We start from the raw sequence: 25,490 nt of genomic DNA, 5'->3' as shown, positions 1-25,490 counted from the left end.
GATGGAAGTTGGTCATGGATGGCATTGACATGGAAAGATAGGAGCTCTGGTGTCCTTACATAAAGGAGCTTCTTCCAAGATATATCTACTTGCATGGCAGAGTCCCATCTGAGCCATTGTCCTTGTTTGGCACAGCCATAGAGGTACACAAGCATGTCATCTTCATCTACGTCTTTTACCAGACTAGTGAGGCATTAAGTATATTTTAAAACCGAAATGTCAAAAAAGTAGTCTACAGTTTTGACTTCTGGTCATTTTAGAAAAAAATGTCATTTGGTGAGAGCTGATAATCTGTTCATAATTATATTAAAATCATTGGTGACAGCAAAAAACAACCCAGATTCATTGGAAGAGAGGGCATCAATGGGCTGATTAATGTGCCGCATATCCCCGTCACCCATTTTCAGTTGGTGCTCACCCCTTATTATAGTGCAAGATAAATGTATCTTCATATTGTGTCTAGCAGATCTGAATTTTAAATCACTGGAATCTATGAAATATATAACAAGTACTGCTTTATTCCTTTGTTTTACTTTACAGAAGTAGTGAATAACGTGCCACTAAAAACAACTCTTCAGTCAATTCTTAAATCCATATAACCTGTTTCAGTTTTATTATAAACAATATTAAAGAGTTCCCTTCATCAATGTAATCACATTTAACTTCTATGACAAAAGTAAAAAATCTTTAAATACTTTTTAAAGTAACATCTCTTATGATCAGTCACGATCATATCAAATACTGAGGACAAATCCTTTGGTAGGGACCTTAACAAAATAGTAGCTGGGATCTTGACCAAAATCCCATACCATACGTAATAGAATAAATACTAGTGAAGGTCACAATACAGGGTATTGGCCTTAACATAAAGCAGCAAGCTGCTTAGTCAATAATCAATCTCACATTTCCGAGCCTGATGCAAAGTACCTTCGACCATCAAGAAATTGATCTGTGCATACAAGTTTGCTTAAGTTTGATTTTAGCGATAGATGGCATATATTCACAAACACAAATTTCAAGTACATCCCCATTTTATCTAAAATTGAAGACCAAATTAAAAAGACTAGTTTTCGTCTCATGTCAGGGCAAAGACGCGACGTGATTGGTTGCTGACCTGCACAGTACAGCATTTTTGGTCTAGTTGATAGGACATCATACACTAACTAGTCTTTATAATTCGGTCTTCATTTATAGCTAGTCAAACTCGCACAACATTCTCAGCAGGTACTGAGTCACAATCACATACTGTCTTTAGATAAATGACAGGTTAATTACATGTATTATCTAAAGAAGTCGTTTTGTTGAGTTTACATGCAGTACATCCAAAGAGAGGATATTCTGGAAGAGGCAATAACATTAAACAAAAATATTGCTGAATGTGAAGAGCTATATTTTCTCAGTATGAAGAGCTTAACAGGTTACTTCCTATTTAGTATTCCAACCCACTTAAAATTAGGTATGCTGCATAAGGAGCATTGTTATTAAGTAACATTATTATTACCGATAAACTATCCCAGACTATACTTTGAACACCTCGTAATCCGTGGATCTTATAACATTGTAGATTAATATAAAAATATTTTATTTTGATCAATTTATTGTAACATCTCGACAGAATCATCACAAATTATTCATTCAAGTCCTATACTTTGTCTACTTTCTGTAACACACAAAATAAAGATCAGACAGATCAATAATAGCTCTTAACGTGGGTCTACTTTTCAGTAAAAGCTCAACATTTTCCGCCTATTATGAGCTGATCAAACTATAGTGTACATGAGAAATGAGCAATTCAGCCTCTTTTATATGGATTTATTTTGTAACATATGAATCTCTCAGTTTAATTCTCTTACCTTTGATTAAAGCTTGTGTTATATCCCTTTTGAATACTTCAGTATTTTTGGACAATCATTGTGTAGAATTCTTCAGTGAACTCATCAAAAAATACATGTGGGCATTAAGTCTTGAAATTGTTTGATAAATATTCTTGCCTAAAGGTACAAGACTTTAAAAACCCTCTTCATTACATCCAAAATATCAGTGAAAATGTCAACATTGGGCAAGGCATAGCCGGACCCATTATTTAAACGTTTTACTGCCATTTCCACCATCGTTTCAAATGCACCAGGGCATTATAATTATTGAAGATACTGTACCCTCACATGATGGTTTGGACAAATCGCAGTGCATGGTTATTATATAACTTCACTTGTCATCACAATACGTACCACGCCAGAGGCAGACTATACTTTATGGAAGAGATGGCTTTGGATAATGGACATGTCTCACATAACATAAATATAGCATGGAATTGTATAAAGTTTCTTAAATGTTTAAGAACAGGTCATATTTCCCATATCCGTTTTATAAATGGAGTTGAAAATGTTGTATGTAAAACGATCCAGTACAAATATGAATTTCAAGTGATTGATTACAAATCATGCACAACATTAATGTTCAAACAATTTGCCAGAATGTAGATATCCATAATAACATGGGATTGTATGACATGATTATTGATCTCTGAGCTAAAAACAGAGCCCATTAAAATCCTCAATTACCAGTGGAACATGACACCGATATCTCAATTTCAGTTCAACTATAATATGCCCATTTTTTGTTAAAATCCAGCTGAAAACTCTGGAATAAGTTGAAATCCTGATTGCATTTTTACAAAATGTGGCCCAAAGTTGGGAAATTTGCATGGAATCCCAAAATTGTCCATATACCTTTTATGCTGTTTTCAGATTTAAATTGTAGGGTTTAAAATAGTAAAACTAGTGGATTTGGTTGGAATTGCAAATGAAGCTGGTGTTTGTTTTATATTTTTTGTTTTTTTATTTGAATAGCCCATTTTCATTTATCCCAACACTTCCATATTCTTGTTACATTTGTTTAACTTCTTCTTTGCACAGCAATATAAACAGTCCACCAGAAGGCAACCATGCTTGCAAACAGTACACGTAACTGAAAAACAAGAGAAAAACATACACAAATATTAGCACTGATGGAACTAAAAGAAACATTACGTTCCAATCGTTTTTGATTTGAATATCAAAAGACTGAAATGCAAAAAACACAACAGAGCAATTAAGCATAATTTTGAAGTATTAAAAGGAAACAAATCCCCATACATGGCCCGTTTCCAAAAGATGCCACAATTTTAATTAGTTGTGGACATGATTGAAAAGGTAAAACAGTTTCATTTACCATACAAATTCAATTGATAGCATATGTGCTTACTATCAAGGGCTTTTAAAACATACAAACATCATTTATACACATATATATCTTCAAATTTGTGTCTCAACCCCATTAGCTCAGACTTACAATTTCATGTTTTCAAAAGCGCTTGATAGAAAGCACATATGCTAACTATTGAGTTTTTACTGTATGGCAGGAATGACAGTAACTGTATCCTTGTTCCATGTATACATTTGAAGATATGATACAATATGACCAGGGCTCTTTGGACATTAGGTGTAAATCACTGAGGGATGAATCAAGTAATATTTTTCAAGTTAAATTCAGTAGCGAGGTCAGGTTTTAATATTGCAACTTACATATTCTATGAAAACATTGATATGTTGGTCTTATGTTTGGGATGTCGCAATAAAATGACTGTATCCCATATATAAGAATTGTTTATTCCAATGTAAGGGAAAGGAAGGTAATCTGTGGCATGTTATTTCTGTTGCTATATACATGTAGGGTCCACAACTTCCCACCTAATACTTTTTAAAAGGAAGTCGGAAAATATTTTACAAAATGCAAAAATGTAAAAATGTATGTATAGCCATATTTGTTTTACACATGTGGACCAATTTATAGCATTATGTGCAGTCACAATGGTTAATTGAGACTGTTCTAAAAGTTGCACCTGAGTCCACAGCAGTCAGGTTTTCTTTTAACAAACACATAAACAGGCATGGCCTACTGTATTGTTTGAGAGTTGACTCCTATGGACTCAGATGCAACTTTTAACTGTTTAAAACGGTCTCTTTTTTTACATAATGAACCATCGTGACTGAACACAATTACGTGTGATGCTATAATTGACTCCATATGTGTTAAACAAATATGGCTACACATACCTTTTTACATGTTTGTATTTTGTCATATATATATTGTTTTGATTTATTTTAAAAAGTATTAAGGGATAAGTTGTGAACCATATATCATTGATACCTTACTCTAAGTATTTAAGAAAATAATTTGATTCTGGAAGAGGTTTGTGTGAAAGCAATTGTAAAATTCAATATCAAACTGCCTAATCCACAAACTGAGAGAATGTGGAAATGTTTTAATTTTGGAACTATTTGAAGCTGCTTCATAAAATAATTTGATATTGAGATTTACAATTATCTGGTTAGTGGTTACATTACATTAACTAAAACTTATAAAGCGCTTTTACCGCTGGATTTAAACCACAATAAAAATAAAAACAAAAACATAGCAGCCAAAACAAGAGAAACAAAACATTGGAAATCTGGAACAGATGAGTTTTGAAGGTTTCAACTGTTGGAGAATTACGAATGTGATTTGGGAGATTATTCCAAGCTCTGGGAGCTGAGAAGCCACTGAGAAGACCCTGTCTCCAGCACATTTATGTGCCTTTGGGACCTCAAGGTTCATTTGCAGAATTAGTTAATTAATTAGCTTCTATATTACCCTATGACGAGGGGCGGTCAGTTAGGTTGTAAAACAAGGTATATTACTTTGTTGAAGGTTAAGAAATTTGGTCTCATTCAGGTACTACCAGAAGTGAACACAGGGTCATCATGGAATGTGTTTCCGACAAAGGTGAAAATTTCGAAAGAAATTTATCACTGTACAGTACTGTTGCTGTGAATGCTGATGAAGTGTGTGATATTCAACAGCAGCAACATGGTCCTTCAAGTTCAGGGATGGAATGATCATCCAAAATCCAAAAGACCTGCTGACTTTACTACATGTGTGCTGATACAAAGGCATTGATGGGTGCACTAATTATGTAGTGACCATGTTCAAAAGTGCAATAGAAAGAAGTATCTTGTTATACAAACTTATTGACTGCCCCTCATATGTTGAGTCACATAGAATAAAGCCAACAGTAAAACATAGCATTCTCTCATAACCTTGTCAAGCAATATCACCTCACAAATCTTACCTGAACAGGTACAAAGTTGATATTGACATATTGGAAGGCAGTCCAAATTTTCCAATTCATTTTCAAAGTTGTCCAAAATGTTTCACGAATCCTCTCTACAGCTCCTGAGTGACCTTTCCCCTACAGGATGAGAAAAATGTTAATAACAGTAATTATTATAATATTAACACTTGTGGTAGTATGAATTATGATAATTAATATTATGTAAATTTATTGATGGACTGCCTGTGACAGCCTAGAACTTGGTCAGTTCCCTCGGATCGCGATGTCCAAACAGTAGAGGCGCGTAGCGCCAACATCGAGGCGCGCAGCGCAGAACTTGGATTGCTTGTGGTATAGTAGCAGTCAGACCTCATATAAATTACTTGTGCTATTGGGCAATGGCAGAGAGGCTCTATACTAGAGCTAGTGACAGCCCAGTGGCAGTCCTCCTCCTCTTGGCTAGTGCTAGTCATTAACATTATTGGCTATTGATACTGGATGTGTGGTGCTTTAAATTTGCTGTAGATGTAACTAAAGTAAAGTATACAATGTAATGTATTCAAATATTTTTCCTGAAATTTTTTGAATGTCACTCCACATTTGTTTCATAACCACTAAGATGAATGACATTTTTTGTTCTGGCTAATAGTCCCCTTTTTTGGCTATAGTCCCCTTGCACTTGCTCATGTAGCATTCTATGCAAATTTTAATACACAATTCTATGTGATTCTCGTTTATCGAGCCTCTATTGCCTAAAATGAGATTATAGTATCCCTTCCAGCCTTCTCAAATATTCATCTCAAATGGAAAGGTCTACCTGCATTCAAGAACATATGCACTAAATGCTAATTGAGCATTGTACCATAATTATGTCCCTGATAATTATACATGTACATGGTCTTTTCAAAAATATAATGTCCATATCTGAAACAAAGGTGCTTACCTCAAGTATACTAAGTATGTAATAAATTCCTAGAAGATAAGGTGGGGGCGAATACAAATCGATCTAAGATGACCCTATATACTTTTGCATAAGGTATATTAGCAGGTATTGTCTTCTCTAACCATCTGTAGAAGTAATGTGAAAGAGGTCCGGTGTAGCAGCCTCTGCATGGATAAAAAAACAAACAAAAAATAAGATTCACAGAAAATATTAAGTACTAGTATTACCACTGATTCTAAAATTGAAATCAAAACAACATTTTATACAGGCTGGTATAACACAGAGGCTGAACAAGCACAGAAGTTTTATTTTGAATTGTATTAATTCATCCAGGTTTTCAAAGAGCGCAAATTATTCATCAAGACCACTGCCTATTTTGATTTGAAATTACTTGGTACTCCTAGGTTGGTAAACATTAGAGAAAGTTAATCTTTCCCTAGAGAAGTCCCTTTCACTGCCTATTTTGTTGTGTCTATATGTGACGTGTCATGTCAAAAAGAGACACTTTTGGGCAGGTCATCAATTTTGAGGTTTTTAAATATAGACATATTTTGCACCACAACGCCGTTTCCCCCAATGAAATCGGACATTCCTAAGCGAAGATATTGAGTTCGTAAGTTATGGTATTATAAAATTGAAATTGAGATATCGGCCTTTTAAAATATCATTGACAATGTTGGAAGTAGGAATTACCTTGAAAATTGTCTCAAAAAATACAAGATACCAGTTATATTCCGGTCTGAAACTATCAGACAATATTTTTAACATAAAATAACATCACAAATACGCAACAAACCCAAATTGTGAAAAAGGTCCCGCAGGCAGATTTTTGCCTATATCTCCATTTACGATCCTGCCCAAAAGTGTCTCCTTGACATGACATGTCACGTTTTGTTATATCAAACCAAATTTTGTATACAATTTATTTTCATTTTTTTATTTTGCGCACAAGGCTTTTAATCATGCTTGTACTTTTATTCATATTAATATTATTTCTACTGTACAGCATTAATACATAACTACGGCCATCAATAGATGTTCTGTTCTCAAAATATTCCACAATAGAGGTGCATCTTTACACACAAGAGCAGGGTTAGAATTCCATCATGTAGTGCCAAAATCAATCTTGGTTCTTGCATAAGAATTCTTATATTTGTAGACTGAGACAACTAGACTGAGAAATGAGAATTAAGTTTGGTTCTAGTAAATCTTGGTTAGAATCTTCTAACCATGAAGATGCAGAATACATTTTTGTTACAGATCCACTTACCCGATAGCTGCAAATGCTATTATTGTCCTCCATACTAGGGGTGCATCTCGTCCACTAACTATCCTCTGAGCAAGTACATCAGCAGAACCAGCAATGGCAGCACTGAAGATGAAAACAAGGAAACATTGCCTCTGAAAAACTGTTTTCTATAATGAAATATAACCAAAACAAGAGTACAATGCACATTGTGTACTCCACATACATGTAGAGTATTCAATCGTCATTTTGGATGGGCACTTATTTTTTACATGGTTTACCTAAGGAGGTGTTTATTAGAGAATTTATGTTATAAAAGGGTCCTGAGACATTCTAGTAGCTTTCCTGATACAGAAAATGTATTGCAAGCTCACAAGGGACTTCTAATCCCCCAGCTATTTCACTGTATCGACGTCTATCCGTCACTTCAACATTAATGGTACCCTTAAGCAAATTGAAAATACCCTGGATGGCCGCTTATTGGGGCATGGGTGCTTATTGGAACGAATGCGGTACATTGTATAGGCCTATATCTGGCAAGCACTCATGTGCTATTTAACATAAATCTGTCCCTGGAAAGAAAAGGATCGAACCCTTGCATTGGGTGGGTGCGTAATTTCAGCGTAAACTGCGTATAAAAAACAAAACAAAACAAAAAAAGCCTTGCAAATGTGGGCAGGGGTGTCAATCCATTCTGAAATGTGGGGTAAAACGTACTTTTGTAAAAGGGCCCTAGAAGTTGGTAATTTGTACAAAATGAACCCCCAAATGAGGCCATTTGGTGCACATTTTTATCCCATTCACAGTTATAGTACAGGTAGAACAGACCTCAATAGACTTGCATGATACAGGGGGTGTCTGAGGAGCATGTCCCTCTGAGAATTTTTTTTCCACAATGACTCAACTAGCTACCGTACTCAAAATATTGGACATGCCTGTCATCTATCACATGGTATAGGAGAGTAAATTACTAGCATGTCAGAGTCCAGTGCCGGCTAACGCTGTTAGTTACTTTCCTATTCGGCGAGGATGACATTTTTGATGTCCTCATCTATACAAACAGAGAGGTAGACAAAAGGCAGAGAATGCAAGAAATAACCTAAATTCTATGAACAAAATGTACATTCTGATTAATAGTCAAAATAACCAATGACCATTAGGGCCAGGGGCCAGTTTGAACAAATGTTTTGATGAGTCCAAGTGTGTGAAAATATTGCATCCAAAACATATGTAATAATGATAAAATTGGATGCTTTACGCCCAATATAATTGGTCTCGCTATGAGTTTCAAAATATTGGACTTAACTACGTCTCGTCCAATATTTTAAAACTCATAGCTCATAGCAATAAATATGGGCTTAATCGATCCAATTTTATATCAAAATAGGTGGCCCCTGGTCACAGGTACTAACTTGAGAACCAGGCCAGGGCCATTTGGGCTTTAGGCCCTTTACAATTAATTCTTAGTTTCCTGTTTCCCGCCCGCGTCCAAAGTAGAGAATTGCAAAATATTTAATTATTTTATTTATATTATGGATTTTCTCTTTTAAAATAACTTTCAATGACTCCCATTTGCTACTTTCTGACTTTGATCATATCAACTATAATGATGAATAAACAAAAAACATAACTGTACCATTACTTATGTATAAAATCAAACATAGTTGTAAAATAATTAAATGCTTGTCCCTTGTCGAAACGGGTTGATGTAGGTTGCGACCACTTGTTTTAAAATAAAAAAAATAATAGATAATTAATAATTAATAATTAAAAGTCGCCTCATCCCTTGTTTTCAACCATGAAACAGGAAACTAAGAATTAATTGTGAAGGGCCTTACGGGAGCCAAATGGCCCCTGGCCCCCACTTATTTCCCAGCCTGTTTTTACTCTCCTGTAAGAAACTGAAAATTTAATATTTCCAAGTTCCGACTGACTTTGCTTGATCGCACCACAAAATGAATATTTTGTTCTGGGACTGATTAATTATTTGGACTAGTGAAGCATGACACCATGTAAAGCAATGGAAACTAATGCCAATCATGATGGATAGCGCCGGGGTAGCGCCCAAAAAGGGAGCGATTACGAATAGGGTGCAACTCTACTAGTCTTATTACAAGAGTGTCCTACCATCACCTTATTCCCTAACCCTAAACTCCATAAACAAGGGCTTCAAGTCTAGCAAGTTGCACCCTATTCGGTAATTGTACCTAAAAAAGTCGCTCAAATGACATGTCGACAAATTGTTAGCATGGTTAATCTCTTAAAAATTAGCAAACTTTTTAAAGCTTTTTAAAATACAGATAAGTCATCAAAATAAATTTTGGTACCGTAACTTTAAGCTTCACAAAGAATTGTTTTTTAAAATAAAATTGGTGATGTTGGAGTGACTGAAATAAGTAAAGTTCCACGCTCTGTAATAGACTACCGTATATACAGTACCGGTATCTCTATTCGCACAGTATAACCATGTCCATGATAACTATTGTGTCGTCGTGGAGAGTAGATACATTTCTTGATCAACAAAAAAACGAATCCAACAAACATTTCTACTACAGGATCTGGATCATAAAGCTGAATTTATGCTGGTTTCATACTACCATGCCACTTGCCGCTGAGCGGCGTGGCGCAGCGCATTGCAGACAAAAGAACACAATCAAGGCTTGTCATTGGCTGATACGCCATGCCGCTTGCCGCAGCGGCAAGAAAGTATGACAGAGGCAGTATACTCGATCGCTTTTCCAGAAAAGCGATTCTCACGGCCCACGCATGCTCTGTGTTTACTTAAATTTCCAGAGCGTCAAGCCGATCAATCGATTCATATCTCAACTTCCCAGCGATATCGCCAGACACGTGAATGCGTCAACCAATCATAATACAACCAACTGGATCTATTATTTTGCTAATTAATTTACCTTTCTCGATTATTAACTTTTGGTGATGAATTAATTCAAAACAATAATTATTGACAGCAACTGATGTTTTAAAAATGTATTTTGTGGCATTTAGAATATTTTAATTGTCGTCTGCAATCGCTATCGCCGTGAATGCGTGATAAGTACAGATGCAAAAGCGATTTCGCTTTCCAAAAGCGTTTTATCGCAATCGCTCGGCGATCGAGTATAAATTCAGCTTAAGTCTCACTATCTTGCATGTTTGCACATGTATGCACTGCACTTTAGTGTGACAGGGTCTCCCCGTCAGTCCAAAACACCGTCAGTCCGAACCACCATCAGTCTGAGTTTTTAGGATTTGGTTAGGTTTTATAGGGTTTTATGGTTAGTGAAGTAGAAGTAGAAGTAGTGTTGGTTAACCTAACCCTAAAAATTCGGACTGACAGTGTTTTGGACTGATGCAGTGACGGGGTGTACCCAGTGACAGCGTGACATCCTGTTTTATAGCTAGCTATAGACAACAGTGAAATTCTAATAAAATCTAACTCCTATTTTGTTCTTTTCAAAATCACCTGGTTAGGGATTTAGTTAGCACAGGTCTTTCCTTCAGCAGTCGAAGATAAGCTTTCACAAGTCTCTTCACCGCATTTTCATCTTTTTTCTCTGGTCGTACACTCATGCTTATAGTACGTTGGGTCTGCTCAGTCAGTCAATTGAAGTACTGATGATGGCCATGACGGTAAAGTTACAAACTTAGATCCAATTTTATTGTCATCTCAGTGTATAGTTCCCGAGAGTGTGTATGGTAACTGTGAGAGACTCATACCAAATCATTGGGGTCATACAACTTGTTACCAATCCCCATTGTTTAATAATACAAACTCATACTTAAAGAATGCATACAGGTGGACAAATGTGCTTGACTTTCTTATAGATTTTGCTATGGAGCCGTACACATCAACAAAATTCAACTACAAGTATTTCCCAATTCAACTTATCACAAAACAAAAGAAAACTCTTGTTATTAATGTTGATAAAGTAAGTAAGATTACTGTGGTTTATGTTGTTTTCATCTTACTCATGCAAGCCGGCGACTGTGAATTAAACCCTGGCCCAGACCCGAGCTTGAGTATAAATGATTCATGCTCTAAATTTCCCTGCCTTGTCTGCCAGGACCCTTGTACTTGGGACCAAAGGGCAGTACAGTGTGATGAGTGCCAAGGATGGTACCACACTCAGTGCATGGGAATGAATACCCTCAACTATGAAATTATTGGAAATTCAAATATTTCCTGGACATGTTGTGGTTGTGGAATACCAAACTTTTCCACATCATTATTCTCCCAGTGGTCTGTTGAACTGTCTAACAGTTTTTCTAGCCTTAGTACCACTGATTATGAGGACTCGCCATTGAGCCCACCCGCTGCCACATCCTCACCCAAAATACCCCAACCATCTTCTGGAAATACTGGACGAAGGAAACAAAGTCCAACCCCCCAGAAAACTCACAAGAATAGACCAATCAAGGTCTTAGTCATAAACTTTCAAAGTGTTAAAAATAAGGTTGCTGATCTAGCAGCTTGCCTGGAAATTCAAAATCCTGATGTGGTCATAGGAACGGAAACATGGCTGAACCCATCTATTGGTAGCAGAGAATTATTCCCTGAAAATTATACCATCATCCGAAAGGATAGAAAGGACTCATACGGAGGGGTTTTAATAGCGCTTAGAAATGACCTTGTCTGTGCCCACCGTGTTGATCTTGACACAGACTGTGAGCTGGTATGGACCCAGATCCAAATTGTTGGATCGAAACCGCTGCTCATTGGTGCCTTTTACCGCCCCCTGATAAAAAGAAACTTGAGTACCTACAGGAATTGAGAAACTCACTATCTAAGATAAAGAACTCATACGCCGGGAACATCTGGCTAGGTGGAGACTTTAATTTGGGAGATATAGATTGGAATACCCACACAATCAATGCTGGCTCAGACCCCAGAAACATCTGCCAGCAACTGATTGACCTTGCTTGTGATTTTAATCTAGACCAAATGGTCACCAAGCCAACTAGAAAAAACAGAATTCTAGACCTTTTCTTTACAAACAATCCTACCCTTGTTGAAAACTCAAATACCCTGCCGGGTATCAGTGATCATGAAGGAATTGCAGTCATAACTATCAATTTGAAACCAAGAATTTGCTCCCAAAAACACCGCACAAGATCTACCTCTATCATAAGGCTAATATGGAGGGCCTAAAGAAAGACCTTGAGAAGTTTTGCAAAGTCTTTGTTAATAAGAACTCACACACGGAGACAGTAGAGGAGCTATGGACTCAATTTAAAGAGAAACTTATGTCAGCAATGGCTGAACACATCCCATCCAAAATGGGAGGCAAACCAAATAAACCTCCCTGGATCAATTATAAGATCAAGAGGATGTTAAGGCGCAAGCAAAGAGCCTACAATAGGGCAACGAAAAGTGATGAAAGTGCCGATTGGGAAAATTTTAGAACCATAAGAAAGGACACACACAAACTGACACGGTCAGCTCATAGGAGATATATCAAAGATTACTGCCTTGAATCCAAGAAGCAGTTTTGGTCTTTTATGAAAAGTCTTCAGTAAAGACTCTTCAGGTATACCAGCTCTGAAAGAGCATGGGTTACTGGTTTCAGACAACACCAGAAAGGCTGAACTTTTAAATGACCAGTTCAGTTCGGTGTTTACCACCGAGGACAGTTCATCCATGCCGCATCTTAAACCATGTACTCTCCCTCCTATTCCTGAAATTGTCATCTCTAAAGCAGGAATTGAGAAATTGCTCTCAAATCTCCAGCCAAATAAGGCCCCTGGCCCTGACGGGATACCGCCACGCATCCTGAAAGATTGTGCACCTGAGATCGCACCTATGTTGACTGTAATTTTTCAGAAATCAATTGACACAAGCCAGCTCCCTGGGGACTGGAAACTGGCGAATGTTACCCCTATATATAAGAAGGGGGAGCGCACAAAGCCTGGAAATTACAGGCCTGTGTCGCTCACATCAGTGAGTTCAAAAGTTCTTGAACATGTCATACATTCTCACATAATGAATTACTTTGATAAGCATCATATATTAACTGACCAACAACACGGTTTCAGACAAAAGCACTCATGTGAGACTCAATTAATTCAAACTATACATGATCTCAGTTTATCACACAATAATCGTGTTCAAACAGATGCCGTCATAATGGATTTTTCAAGGCATTTGATGTCGTTCCGCACAACAGATTGTTACTCAAATTATCCCATTATGGCATAAGTGGTAAGCTAAACATGTGGTTATCTGCCTTTCTTACTGGACGTAGTCAGCGAGTCATTGTGGGTGGGGAACATTCCAAATGGGTCAGTGTTGAGTCCGGGGTACCCCAGGGCACTGTTTTAGGCCCGCTGATGTTCCTTGCCTATATCAATGACTTGCCTGATGAACTCCAGTGTACCACCCGCTTATTTGCGGATGATTGTATTATTTATAAATCCATACACTCACAAACTGATTCTATGTCATTGCAAGAAGACCTCAACACATTGTCTTCTTGGCAAAAGAAATGGAAAATGTCTTTCAATATTGCAAAATGTTATGTGCTACGACACGGCTTCAAAGTCAAGCTTAGTTACTCAGTACACTCTCGGGGGCTCAGTACTTCAAGAGACTTCATCTCACACATACTTAGGCGTGGATATCACCCAGGATCTAAAATGGAATACCCACATTGACAGAACCGTGAACTCCATAAATAAAACTTTAGGGTTTATACGCAGGAACCTTAGTTCATGCACCAAAGACACCAAGGTAGCTGCCTATAAGGCACTCGTGTGAGACCCACCCTAGAATATTGTTCTGGGGTCTGGGACCCGCACACCGCTGAACAGATAAAGAAGGTTGGCAAGATACAAAGACGTGCAGCGCGTATGGTTTCCAATAATTACGATTGGAAATCTAGTGTGTCGGACATGATGAAGGAACTTGATTGGGAGATGCTGTCGACACGCAGGAAGATTCAACGCTTATCCATCTTGCACAAATCATTAGGGGCCACCTGGCACTGCCAGTTCACTCAGTATTTGTTACCGGCTCAACGGCTTACTCGGCGATCTAATTCACGATCATTCACCCAGCACCAAACACGCACCGACATTTACAAGTACTCATATGTGCCGAGAACTGTGAGAGACTGGAATGACCTCCCACACAACATAACTGAAATCACCAGCACTGAACAATTCAAGGAAGCACTACACAGCTTCTTCAAAGCAAAGGAAAGCAACATAAGAGACTAAGAAAATCACACGCATGCGCAAATTCCTGCTTGCCTTATTCCACTTGGGACGTTAAGCAGTATCCGAGAAGAAGAAGAAGAAGAAGAAGAACAGCAAGCACACAACTGTCATTCACATTTAGTAGAACGTGTAGTAGGTAAGCTTAAGTTAAGTTAAAGTTAAACTGTAGTGTTAGTCAACGAGATGGCAACACGCCCCTCCGTGTACAGGTCTAGGATTTGTTGATGGATCCAACCTTTGATCTAAAAGCCATGACAGCTATCTGGCTGGTATATAAATCAAATAGTACTCCGATCTGTATACTTGTTATCTCATGTGCACCGACATGTGAAGTAGCGAAAGGATCTGCATGTTTACAATACCAAGATAACTCGCCCCATCACCAACTTGACAATCGTCGCGCAGGACCCCCCCCCCCCCAGTACTTTCCAAAAGGGTCCCCAAAAGGGTCACATAGGCACGGTGTTGTCCTATATATATTATGAGCTGTAACCTGCAATTTAGGGTCAAAATATGAAAGTTGGTAAAAAAATTAACAAATTGTGAAGAAAATAAAGTGAAGAATTTTTTTTAATATAAATGAATAATGGGCAGGTCATTCCCCGGGGGGGGTTCTTCCTGGTTGAAGGTATACGGGGATGTGCCACGGTTTTGGGGTACCTTTTCAGCGATTTTGGTATATCGATGGGTGGGTTTTCAGTGGAGACCAATGCGCCCAATTGGGCGCATTTTGGCAAAAAAGTGCCCTTAAAGCACCCAATTATGGCAAATTTGGGTGCTTTTTGGGTGCTTTTTGTTGAAAATTGGTATACTGATGGGTAGCAAAAACAGCAAAAAGTAGGTATAGAGAAAGTCAGCATCCGAAAGTCTGTGTGGCACACCCCCGTACAAAATTTTTCGAAGAACCCCCCCCGGGGGTCATTCGGTATTAAAAAGATTACTATCAGAAATTTGTCTACAATTCTTAAAAATATGGAATCTTTTGATGACAGACAGATGAAAGGGGGTCATCATGATGAGAGGGAGTTCAGTAAAACAAAAAGGGGGTAATTGGTGTTGGAGTTGAAAAATGGGGGTGGCTGCACGATCGTGTTGTAGGGTAAGATGGGGTAAGTGGGACACTTAAGGATATTATTGGATATAAAACTCCCGGATAAAACTCATGTAAGTGAATAAAGATTGGCCTTATGTTTTTATAATTCAAGTATAATCCTAGGACAATGTCTGGTGTTAGTTTTGGGGCGATACTCCAAGTCAGTACAGATGAATGGCGGAGCCAATTACGTAATGACTCAACTGTCCCACTTAGGCCTACCCCAACACTTTGGGGTAAGTGGGACACATAAGGGGTAGGGGTAAATTTGACACATATATTATTACATTAAAAGAACATATTTTACAGCAATACATATTTATATTGGAGCATTTGGGCATTATAGCATAATTATACCAAAACAATAGTACCGTAATACTAAACTATCATTATGTTTATTAATTTCATTTGAATACATGAGATTTTTTTCTTGGTTTTTGGTGACAAAACCAAAAAAAAAACACGTTTTACGATTTTCAGCCACAAAATCAATAATCAAGTCATTCAATAGGCGTTTTCAGTATTAATTTAATTTTTGAGCTTGTTGGCGACATTATATGCAATTTAACTTAGTAATTTTGTTATTTTTTGTATCAAAAAAATTAATTTCAATAACCACTGTCCCACCTACCCCAAGTGGATGGGGTAAGTGGGACACCATACTAAATAGGCCCTAATTGGCTAAATTGCATGATTTCATCGTGATTTTTGCTATCAGGCTTGTAAAAAGCGTTCTTTTTTTATGGTAAATGAAATATTATTATCAATTTCTCCTAATTCTCAGCAAAGACTTTTAAATATTTGGTAATAAATAAGTATAATTCCTCAAAGTTGGCCGCCACATCAAGGTAGTGTTGTTCTCAAGCATCTCCCGCAGCTCAAATACCAAATAAACTCCAATATTGAGCAATAGCGTTTATTGCCAGACCATTTTGAGAATTCACCACCCCGGGGCACACATTATTGCACCACCCCTAAAAGAGAATCGTTTTGTCGCCAAACCTTTCAATATGCCATGAGTCAGTCGCGTCCCCCAGGGCCCTATTGCCCCCCATTCATTATGCAGTCATGTCTACAGCAGAATTCACCACGACCTCTGCAGGACTTAAACCCCATTACACCAAGATAAACCTCATTCAAAACAGCTCAAGTACCGTAAAACCCCGTCTACAAGCATTATAGTGTTTTTGATGAAAGTTGAATTAATACGATATATGCGTAAATATGCCAATTCAATAGATTGGTCTTACAATAATACTTGTTTGTATGTGTTTGGATCTGTAATTTATTTGCTCTAATTCCATAATGGCGCCTGGATTAATTTAGGTTTTATCAGTAGCACTCTATATGCTTGTAGACGAGGTTTTACGGTATATCAGGGATGTGTCTCATATCCCTGGTTAAATCCATAAATATATGTTTCTGATTACCTGTGCGATATCGCAATGTGCTGTGATGAAATAGGTATTATAATTTCAGTTGGATGCACCATTACAAAGCAAACGCACATTTACAATACTGAGCGTGGCCTTTGTTTCCGAAACGGAGAACAAAAGTCTGCATATTGTTATCCAGCCATGTTGATGGTACAACTCATGTCAAACTTGTCACATTTATTGTGATCGTATCACACATGTAAATGAGAAACATGTCGCTTTAGACTTAACACGGTTTGGAAAAAGTTTTTCCATTTTTTAGCTCCCTATCGGGCAGTCAGAACTCCATATTTGGGAGAATCTTCCCAAAATCGCATTTTAATCATTTTTAGATGACCATAGAGGGAAAGAATTGAAGTTTTTTTACAGCTTCTATGGCGAAAATTGATGAAACCGATCACACGATGGTGCTCGCTCGAAGTTGGAGCTATCTCGAGTCAGCTGTTGAGCACAATTTGCCATTAAAATTACACGTCCGACTGTTATGAAATTTTGGAAGACTCTCTTCGGAAAAACAGCTCGACAACAGCTTCCCGTGACATTTTTTACTTCAAATTGTAGTATGTTAAGGATGAACATTATAATTCACATGTGAGCTTCTCATGGCTATTATTGGGTGAAGGGTTTTCCCACCAGCCAACTAACTAGTCCATTGCCTATACCTAAAGTACAGTGAGTGAGCTAGAGGTCAATCATCTAGTGGAGCGCTGTGTGTGCACTGAATAGGAAAAACGGACAGTAACTGCATATTGTCTTGAAATTGTGCGCGTAGCGCGGGAAAATTTGTCAATTTGGCCTATACCACTAATTAATTTTGGAAATGAAGTTGAATATCGGTCCTAATGATCTTTCAAATGATATGCTGAAATGCACGCAAGCGCGCGAAATTTTTGACTTAAATTTCATCGCCTGGAGGGGGAAGAATCCGATGCTGAACTTAATCCGGCACCACCCCCCCGGAAAAGGTGGCGCCCAGAGCACGTGCCCCCGGCTGAAATTACAAAAACACTCTTAGAACTTTAAAAAAGTGCAACTTAGATAGTTATCTATAATGTTTAAGTTCTATAAAGAACCTTGGAATAGTTCTATAAAAAACTTAATAAAAGATTTAGGCCTAGGAACATTCTAATTCATTAAAAGGGAGAACAACAGAGCCTACTGTTAACCCTTTCTAGTTCTAAAAAATCATTTTCCCTGCTAAAGAACAGTGGAGTAACTAGGCATTTTCATTTGGGAAAAGACCTAAGGTGTTTTGTGGGTAAAATATGTATATCTTCAATACGAAAGGTCAAAATTGTCAACTGAATGATTTTCCTCCCAGCTACATACTTTACATACCGTAGGCCTTTCATTAGATTTATTACGTCAAGGGCTGTTGAATATAATGATCATTTTTAAATAATTTACCATAAAATTTGTATCATAGGCCTATTCATATCGCGAATTTCAAAAAATCAAAATTAGTTCATAATGCCTCTATCAGGACATTCAGTAGCCTCAGTAGGAGCTAGTAGGCCTATTCAGAATGCAAAATTTGTTGTGTCTGATGTGCTCTCATATCATGTTTCACAAAAAAATACTGTGCAAATGTTGCTATCCGATCTTTAAGCTTTGGTATAATCAAAGTATTCTATCACTCAATCAGTTTCATGTGTTTTTTTAAGTGCTGATGAGAGGGAAGTGGCACATTATACTGCACCCTAATTGATTCCAGTAGTGACCAATCTTCTTTTGGACAAGTTTGAATGAGACTAGTTCATGGGAGCAAATCGGACCCAAAATGCATCGCTCTCATCAATAACCCGAGTACTTCCGGTTGTACAAACTGTCAGCTGCGGTAAGCTTAAAGGTAGGTCAATAATTATCAAAAGGATTTTGTCTGAAGCAAAACAAATGACAAGTGCATTTAATATATCTAATCACACAGAACTGTTAAGATTTCCATGCACTGCTTAATGTAACATTAATGCATAAAATAACGTGGGGAAATTATGAAACGTGAACATGTGAATGTAAACAAAACATCAACATTTTCGGGGGTCAAAATTCGGCAGTTTAAATAGTATTTATGTAGTACTTGTGCACTATATTTCTATTGAGTGAGCGGTATATTACAAGCGGTATATTACGAGGAACTTTTACTTTGCCCTCATTCATAATCAAGGATTCTCGAGTAATAATATACTATCTACAAATCCGACGAGCCACATTCTACACCTGTAGTTACTCATATATACGTACCAAGACCGCCTGAAACGATACCAGTGAATGAAGCGTTTCTAGATGATTTCAAGAACACCACAGCGCATGCATAAGACCTTTTTAGCCTATGTCTAGTCTCGTATCCTACTAAGTATGCCTAGTCGAGCACCCTCACAGACCCGAACGTAGTGAGGGTGCTTGGTATATCCCCCATGTTTCAAATACATGGATGGCCAGCATAATGTCCCGCAAATTTAAGCGTTATGAGAAGCCTATTTTGGTTGCAAAATGAGAACACAGAGTGGCTTATCTTTAACCCACATTCTCAATCTCTCATGCCAGAGGTTAAAATAAAACGATCCCTAACTAATTATCAAAAGATCGTAAATTTAATTTCTTGAAACGTGCCGGCGAAACGATTTGTTTACAAGTACCTGTAACAATCCTTGTTCCGACACCGATACCGTTCATTCGGCTTCATTCGGTTTCATTCGGCAAACCATGTGATCACTCGGGTGAACTAGGATTGGACGATCGATTGCGTTAAATTTTATCCAGGTTACCGGGCCATTCCTACAATGTAATGGCGATACTCGCGTCTTGGAAATATTTTTCAACCACGTTGCAAAATGATCGGAAATACACCATCAAGGCGCCTCGATCGGTAAGCATCATTGAAACTAAGCAATATTTAGTACCGGTACCGGTATTTCTTCTTTTGATTTTTTCGATAAAATTGTAGTTTACAGTTTTGATTAGTTTGATGAGAGTGGATTTCAAAACCAGTCCACTAGTAGACGTTGTAACTGACAGTTTGACATTTCCGCCGGAGGATAATGTGAATCCATAAGATGTGGCGATCAATTTCACGATTAAAATATTTCCTTTGGGGCGATTTCCATTTCTTGCTATCATTTAAAGCCTGAAAGCATCAATAGGGCCTACTAAAGATAGGCTATCAGTCGCTTGTGCATATGTTAACATTGGATTCCATTTCTTGTTTTTGTTCACTGTATGGAAAAGCCTGTTCTGTTGTATCTTGTATTGGTTGTATTTCCGACGCATACCTACTAAGTACTATATCGGGACGTTGAAACAAGAAAACCTCATCACAAATTCACTACCTTCCTACACCACCATGACCACCAGTTGAAATAAAACTCAAAACTTCCCGTGTTATTCCTCAAAACAACATGTAACTTCATAAATAAAAATTGAAATCCTAGTATGACCCGTTATCGAAAATTTTGTTTCAAGATAAACGTCAACAATTTAAAGGTAATTTTTCTCACGAGCAGAACGCACATATGTGCAAAATGGCGGCTCTAAGGCCCTTCACAATTAATTCTTAGTTTCCTGTTTCATGGTTGAAAACCAGGGATGAGGCGACTTTTAATTATTAATTATTAATTATCTTTTATTTTCTTTATTTTAAAATAAGTGGTCGCAACCTACATCAAGCCGTTTTGACAAGGAGCATGCATTTAATTATTTTACAACTATGTTTGATTTTATACATAAGTAATGGTACAATTAGGTTCTATGTTTATTCATCATTATATATGATATGATCAAAGTCAGAAAGTAGCAAATGGTAGTCATTAAAAGTTATTTTTAAAGAGAAAATCCAAAATATAAATAAAATAATTAAATATTTTGCAATTCTCTACTTTGGACGCGGGCGGGAAACAGGAAACTAAGAATCAATTGTAATTGGCCTAATGCTGGTTTCATACTTTCATATGTCGCCGCTGAACGGCATGACGCATGAGCAGTGCAGCTAAACGGATATAAAAAAGGCTTATGATTGGCTGATACGTCATTGCATATATGAAATTAGTCTCAGGCCAGCCGCCAGACTGTATAAAATGCGGCTATCATGGGTTTGTTAGGATCGACGAGCGTCAGGCCGACACAATCTGGTTGTGTAGGAGACTATCATCGTGACGCCCACGTTGGAACCCAGTTGGAACCGTTGGAGTACGGAAGAAATATTCATCAACAGGACTGAAGCAATGTGGCCATTTCTATGTTTGTACCGGGCATTTTTCAACACGGGAGACTGACAAATTCGTCCAAAGCAAAGGTAAGCAAAGGGTTGGGGATCGCATTTTTAACTTTGACTATTTCTGTTTCGGAGTTAAGGGTCGCTAAAAGTAAACCATTTTGGGGGCTGTATTTGGTATCGCCTACATGTCACGTTTTGAACAGAGTAAAAAACGACCATTACGAGAGATTCGCTTTACCACGCAGCAATACTTCGTATTATACTCATTCTGTCGCCTGTCGGTCTGCATGACGTCACTTGGCTGTGCTACATTGTACAATGTATAATTATGAGCTCCTCTCGGCCTGCCAAAAGATCTTTGCCCCCCCCCCCTTTACACATGACAAATTTTTTAGATCCCAATTTGCAACCCTTAAATGGTCTAGATATGTCGCGAGTGCAGCGAGCTTGAAGATGTGCATATTAAAGCATTTCCATACTGTTTTCCTAAGCCTTTTTAGAACGTTTTATTTCTAAGGCGCCCCATGAATGTGTGCAAAAATCGCTTGCCCCCCCCCCCCCTTTCGGCTTGCCAAAAATTTCAATTGCCTCCCCCAATTTTACCCTCCCCAGGGCTAATAATTATTGCACAGCCCTTTAGCTTGCATGATGTTGTTTCTGTCTGTAATTAATCCCTTGATCATTCACTTTGAGAGTGAGAATATAACAAGTCAGTCTTTTGGCTCATGATGAAGGATTGAAGGTCCAAAATTTCTTTGTGGACTTACCACAAGTATCTGATATACTTGCAGTATACCCCGGCCCCCCAACTCAACACAAAAGTTGGCAACCATGAGAGTTACCAAATATTTCAAAGACCCCCTTTGCAAATGGTTTTTCATCAAATTCACCCTCCTTTTTCATGCAAAATCAAGGACAAAATTTGGCCAAAAACAACCCCTTTTTTTTTTTTTTTGAATGACTAGAATTTCAAACACCTCTTTTCAATGACTAGAATTTCAAACACCCCTTTTCAATGACACTAAATATTGGCCATAAAATTAACAGATTTTCCCAAGTACCCCCCCCCCCTTTATCCAAATTCCGCGGACAGTGCAAATGAAATACCCCCTATTTACCCGATTTCACGGTCAAATTTTGCGGACAGTCCAAATTAAATACCCCCTATTTTTCCAATTCACGGTCCTTGCTATTGGTAAAAATATTACCCCTTTTCTGCCCTATTTGGTAATTCTCATGGTTGCCAACTTTTATGTTGAGTTGGGGGCCGGGCAGTATACTATGAGTCAAATGTGTAGTATTATGTACGTGCACACTGTTTGTATAGCACCCCCAACGTTCATTACGCATAGTATTATCAAGGATTCTCGAGTACTAATATACTATAGGATAAGCCACTCGTTTGCGCAAACGAAGTCAGTCATTCAGCCTATGCGCTTTCATGCATGTGATGGCATGGCTGTGTAGGAGTGTATTTTCTGTGGAAGAGTTGATGCATGTTTACGTCATCGTTTCAAAAAAAAAAAAATTAAATGGCGAAACGGCGAACATTTGGTCGAATCTTTCCATTACTATCATATCGTGAAAAACCAAATAGCTGAGGAGTTAGCTCAATACGGTAGGAAAATATTATAACCGAGGAACCCATGACGAGACTGGATAAATAAGCTGTATTTTTGCCGGAAAGGGTCCGTATAATTGGCAGTCGATGGGCGCCATCTTGGAAAAATAGCTCGAAATAGACTTCCTCGACAGTCGTTCGAGATTGAGGAGATTTTAACCTGACGATTAACCAATCAAATTTTATGCACTCAAATGCCCTAGCAACTGTCAATCAAATACAGGATAAGTCCTTTTGACCAAACGCGCATCATAGCCGTTCACAAGTACGTAAGTTTTAGGCTGCGCACTGGATTGCATAGCAACCGGCATAGTAACCGTCAATCAATGTCAATCAAACTGCCGTGAAGTGACTTCACTTTTTATACAGGGATTGAATACGAGTGTCACAGCCCTGGTATTATTAGTTTCAACGAGACTAGCATCCGCCATTAAACATATTCTTGTCATGCATATCGTCTGCCTTGTTTCCATCTATTTTACCTAATAATAGATGGTGGCAGCGGTTATTTCGACCCATTATCATCATGCCACAACCGGACGGAAATCCAGCCGACACTACCAACCCAAATCTACCTCTGCCAGAGCGATTTGAGGGTGCTACAGGGCCAAAACAGTCCGATCTTTGGACTAAGTATACGGCGTTTCGAAAGGTACAGACATGCATCAGGTCTGGCAAACAAACTCGAACGAGAACAAGTTAGCACTTTGCTATACTCTATGGGCGATGTGGCAGATGATATACTGGCCACTTTAAAGGACATAGAAGAAAAAAAATCATCGTATAAGGAGGTGGTTACAGCCTTGGATCAATACTATCAAGTTCGAAGGAACACTGTTGTTGAGCGGGCAAAATTTAACACCGGAGACAATCAGAACATGAACCTGTCGATACATTCATACAAGATCTGTACAAGTTAGCAGAATTTTGTGAGTACGGTGGCTTGAACGAAGAACTACATGTAATAAGAGACAGAATTGTAGCGGGAGTAGCGAGTGATGCTCTTTCTGACCGTTTGCAAGGCAAAGCAAAACTCACTTTAGATCAAGCTGTTCAGATTTGTAGACAATTTGAGTCACGAAAGCAAAATAAAGATCTGATCCGTGGAGCTGCAACAAGCTCGAGCGCTGCTACGATAAATTATGTAAAGCATGCAAGCAAGCCCGTGCATGTCCGTAAAAGGGATACCCTGCTGCTGCGAATGCAACTCAAAATAAACCAAATTCAGGAACTTCCTCGCAGTCACATAGTAGATATAGGTCCAAATTCCAAAATCCTAGTCAGTCAGGGATAGGGTCAGGGTGTCAGTGGTGTGGCAAGGAACGCATACAACAGGCGTGATTGCCCAGCCAAAAATGTAATATGCAACAAATGTAGCAAACCTGGCCATTACTCAGCAGTATGTCGTGGGGCAACACAAGTGCTTATGTCCGGAAATTGATGATCTGGATTTCCATGATTTCTATGAGGTCATTGAGGATATACCGTCGGATGGTGATACCGACACTCCCTTCCTTGGTGAAATTTGGGATAGTTGTGATCAGTCCGCTGAGGACGAGGATCAATATTGGTCTGAGGATGTTATGGTAAATAACAATAGTACACACTTTAAACTGGATTCTGGTGCCAAAGTCACTGTTGTCGGTAATCACTTGCCTTGGGTTAGACAAATGAAACTTGTACACACTTCTAAAATACTCTCACGGGCCTAGCCGTATGAAACTTCCAATTGTTGGTAAGTTCACCGCTACCCTACAGTATGGCAGTAATAAGCTTACTGAAGAAGTGTATGTGTTGGAAAATCAGGAATGTTCCCTGCTTGGCAGAAAGGCCTGTCATCTGTTGGGCTTAATTGCATGTGTCGATGAAATTGGTTCGGAGTCATCAAACTTTCAGGAAGAATTTCCAAACCTCTTCCAAGGTCTTGGGAAAGTCCAGGATAAGTATACATACCATGTCTCTCTCAGTGAAAACAGCAAACCTGTCTGCCTATACACACCAAGGAAGGTCCCACATCCATTACTCCAAAAAGTAAAAACGGAGATTGGAAATATGGTGAAACAAGAGGTGATTTCACCAGTAAATACACCAACGGAGTGGTGCTCCGGGATGGTGTGTGTCCCAAAATCAAGTGGTGCTGTTCGGTGTGTGTTGATCTTACGCGCTTAACAAAAGCGTAAAGCGGGAAATCCACCCTATGGAGTCTGTTGATGCTTCACTCGCCAAACTGGGACAGAGTAGAAGCAAATTCTTCACCAAATTGAACGCCAATAGTGGCTTTTGGCAAATTCCCCTAGATGCGGAATCTCGCCTTCTTACAACTTTCATCACACCGTTCGGTCGGTATTGTTTCAATAGACTTCCGTTTGGAATCAGTAGTGCTCCAGAAATTTTCCAACGGATGATGTCGGATATCCTTGAAGGGCTAGACGGAGTCATCTGTCACATGGACGACATTTTGATACACAGTGCAACACAGCAAGAACACAACAAACAGGTACGTACAGTGTTGCAACGGTTAGAAACAGCTGGGATTACACTCAATAACAAGTGTGAGTTCAACAAACAGGCTATCCGGTTCTTAGGCCACATAAT

General features: G+C 38.3%; 2 protein-coding genes across 2 annotated transcripts in view; one reads left to right on the top strand and one right to left on the bottom strand.

Moving 5' to 3' along the window:
- Positions 1-573: 573 nt before the first annotated feature.
- On the bottom strand, positions 574-10,952 carry LOC140155171 (peroxisomal membrane protein 2-like). The gene is given in 6 exon segments (XM_072177901.1): positions 574-2,967; positions 5,150-5,269; positions 6,075-6,119; positions 6,121-6,238; positions 7,345-7,446; positions 10,784-10,952. Coding segments are annotated over 6 exon segments (564 nt in total). The 5' UTR covers positions 10,891-10,952; the 3' UTR covers positions 574-2,895.
- A 7,921-nt stretch (positions 10,953-18,873) lies between these two features.
- LOC140155172 (serine/threonine-protein phosphatase 2A regulatory subunit B'' subunit beta-like) overlaps positions 18,874-25,490 on the top strand; it is a 91,470-nt gene continuing 84,853 nt past the window's right edge. The window contains exon 1 of the mRNA XM_072177902.1: positions 18,874-18,913. The gene's annotated coding sequence lies outside the window, so the exon portion shown is untranslated. The remainder of the gene's footprint in view (positions 18,914-25,490) is intronic.

This window comes from Amphiura filiformis, chromosome 6, assembly GCF_039555335.1.
Source record: "Amphiura filiformis chromosome 6, Afil_fr2py, whole genome shotgun sequence".
Classification (NCBI taxonomy): domain Eukaryota; kingdom Metazoa; phylum Echinodermata; class Ophiuroidea; order Amphilepidida; family Amphiuridae; genus Amphiura; species Amphiura filiformis.
This window is presented reverse-complemented; position numbering and strand designations above follow the sequence as displayed.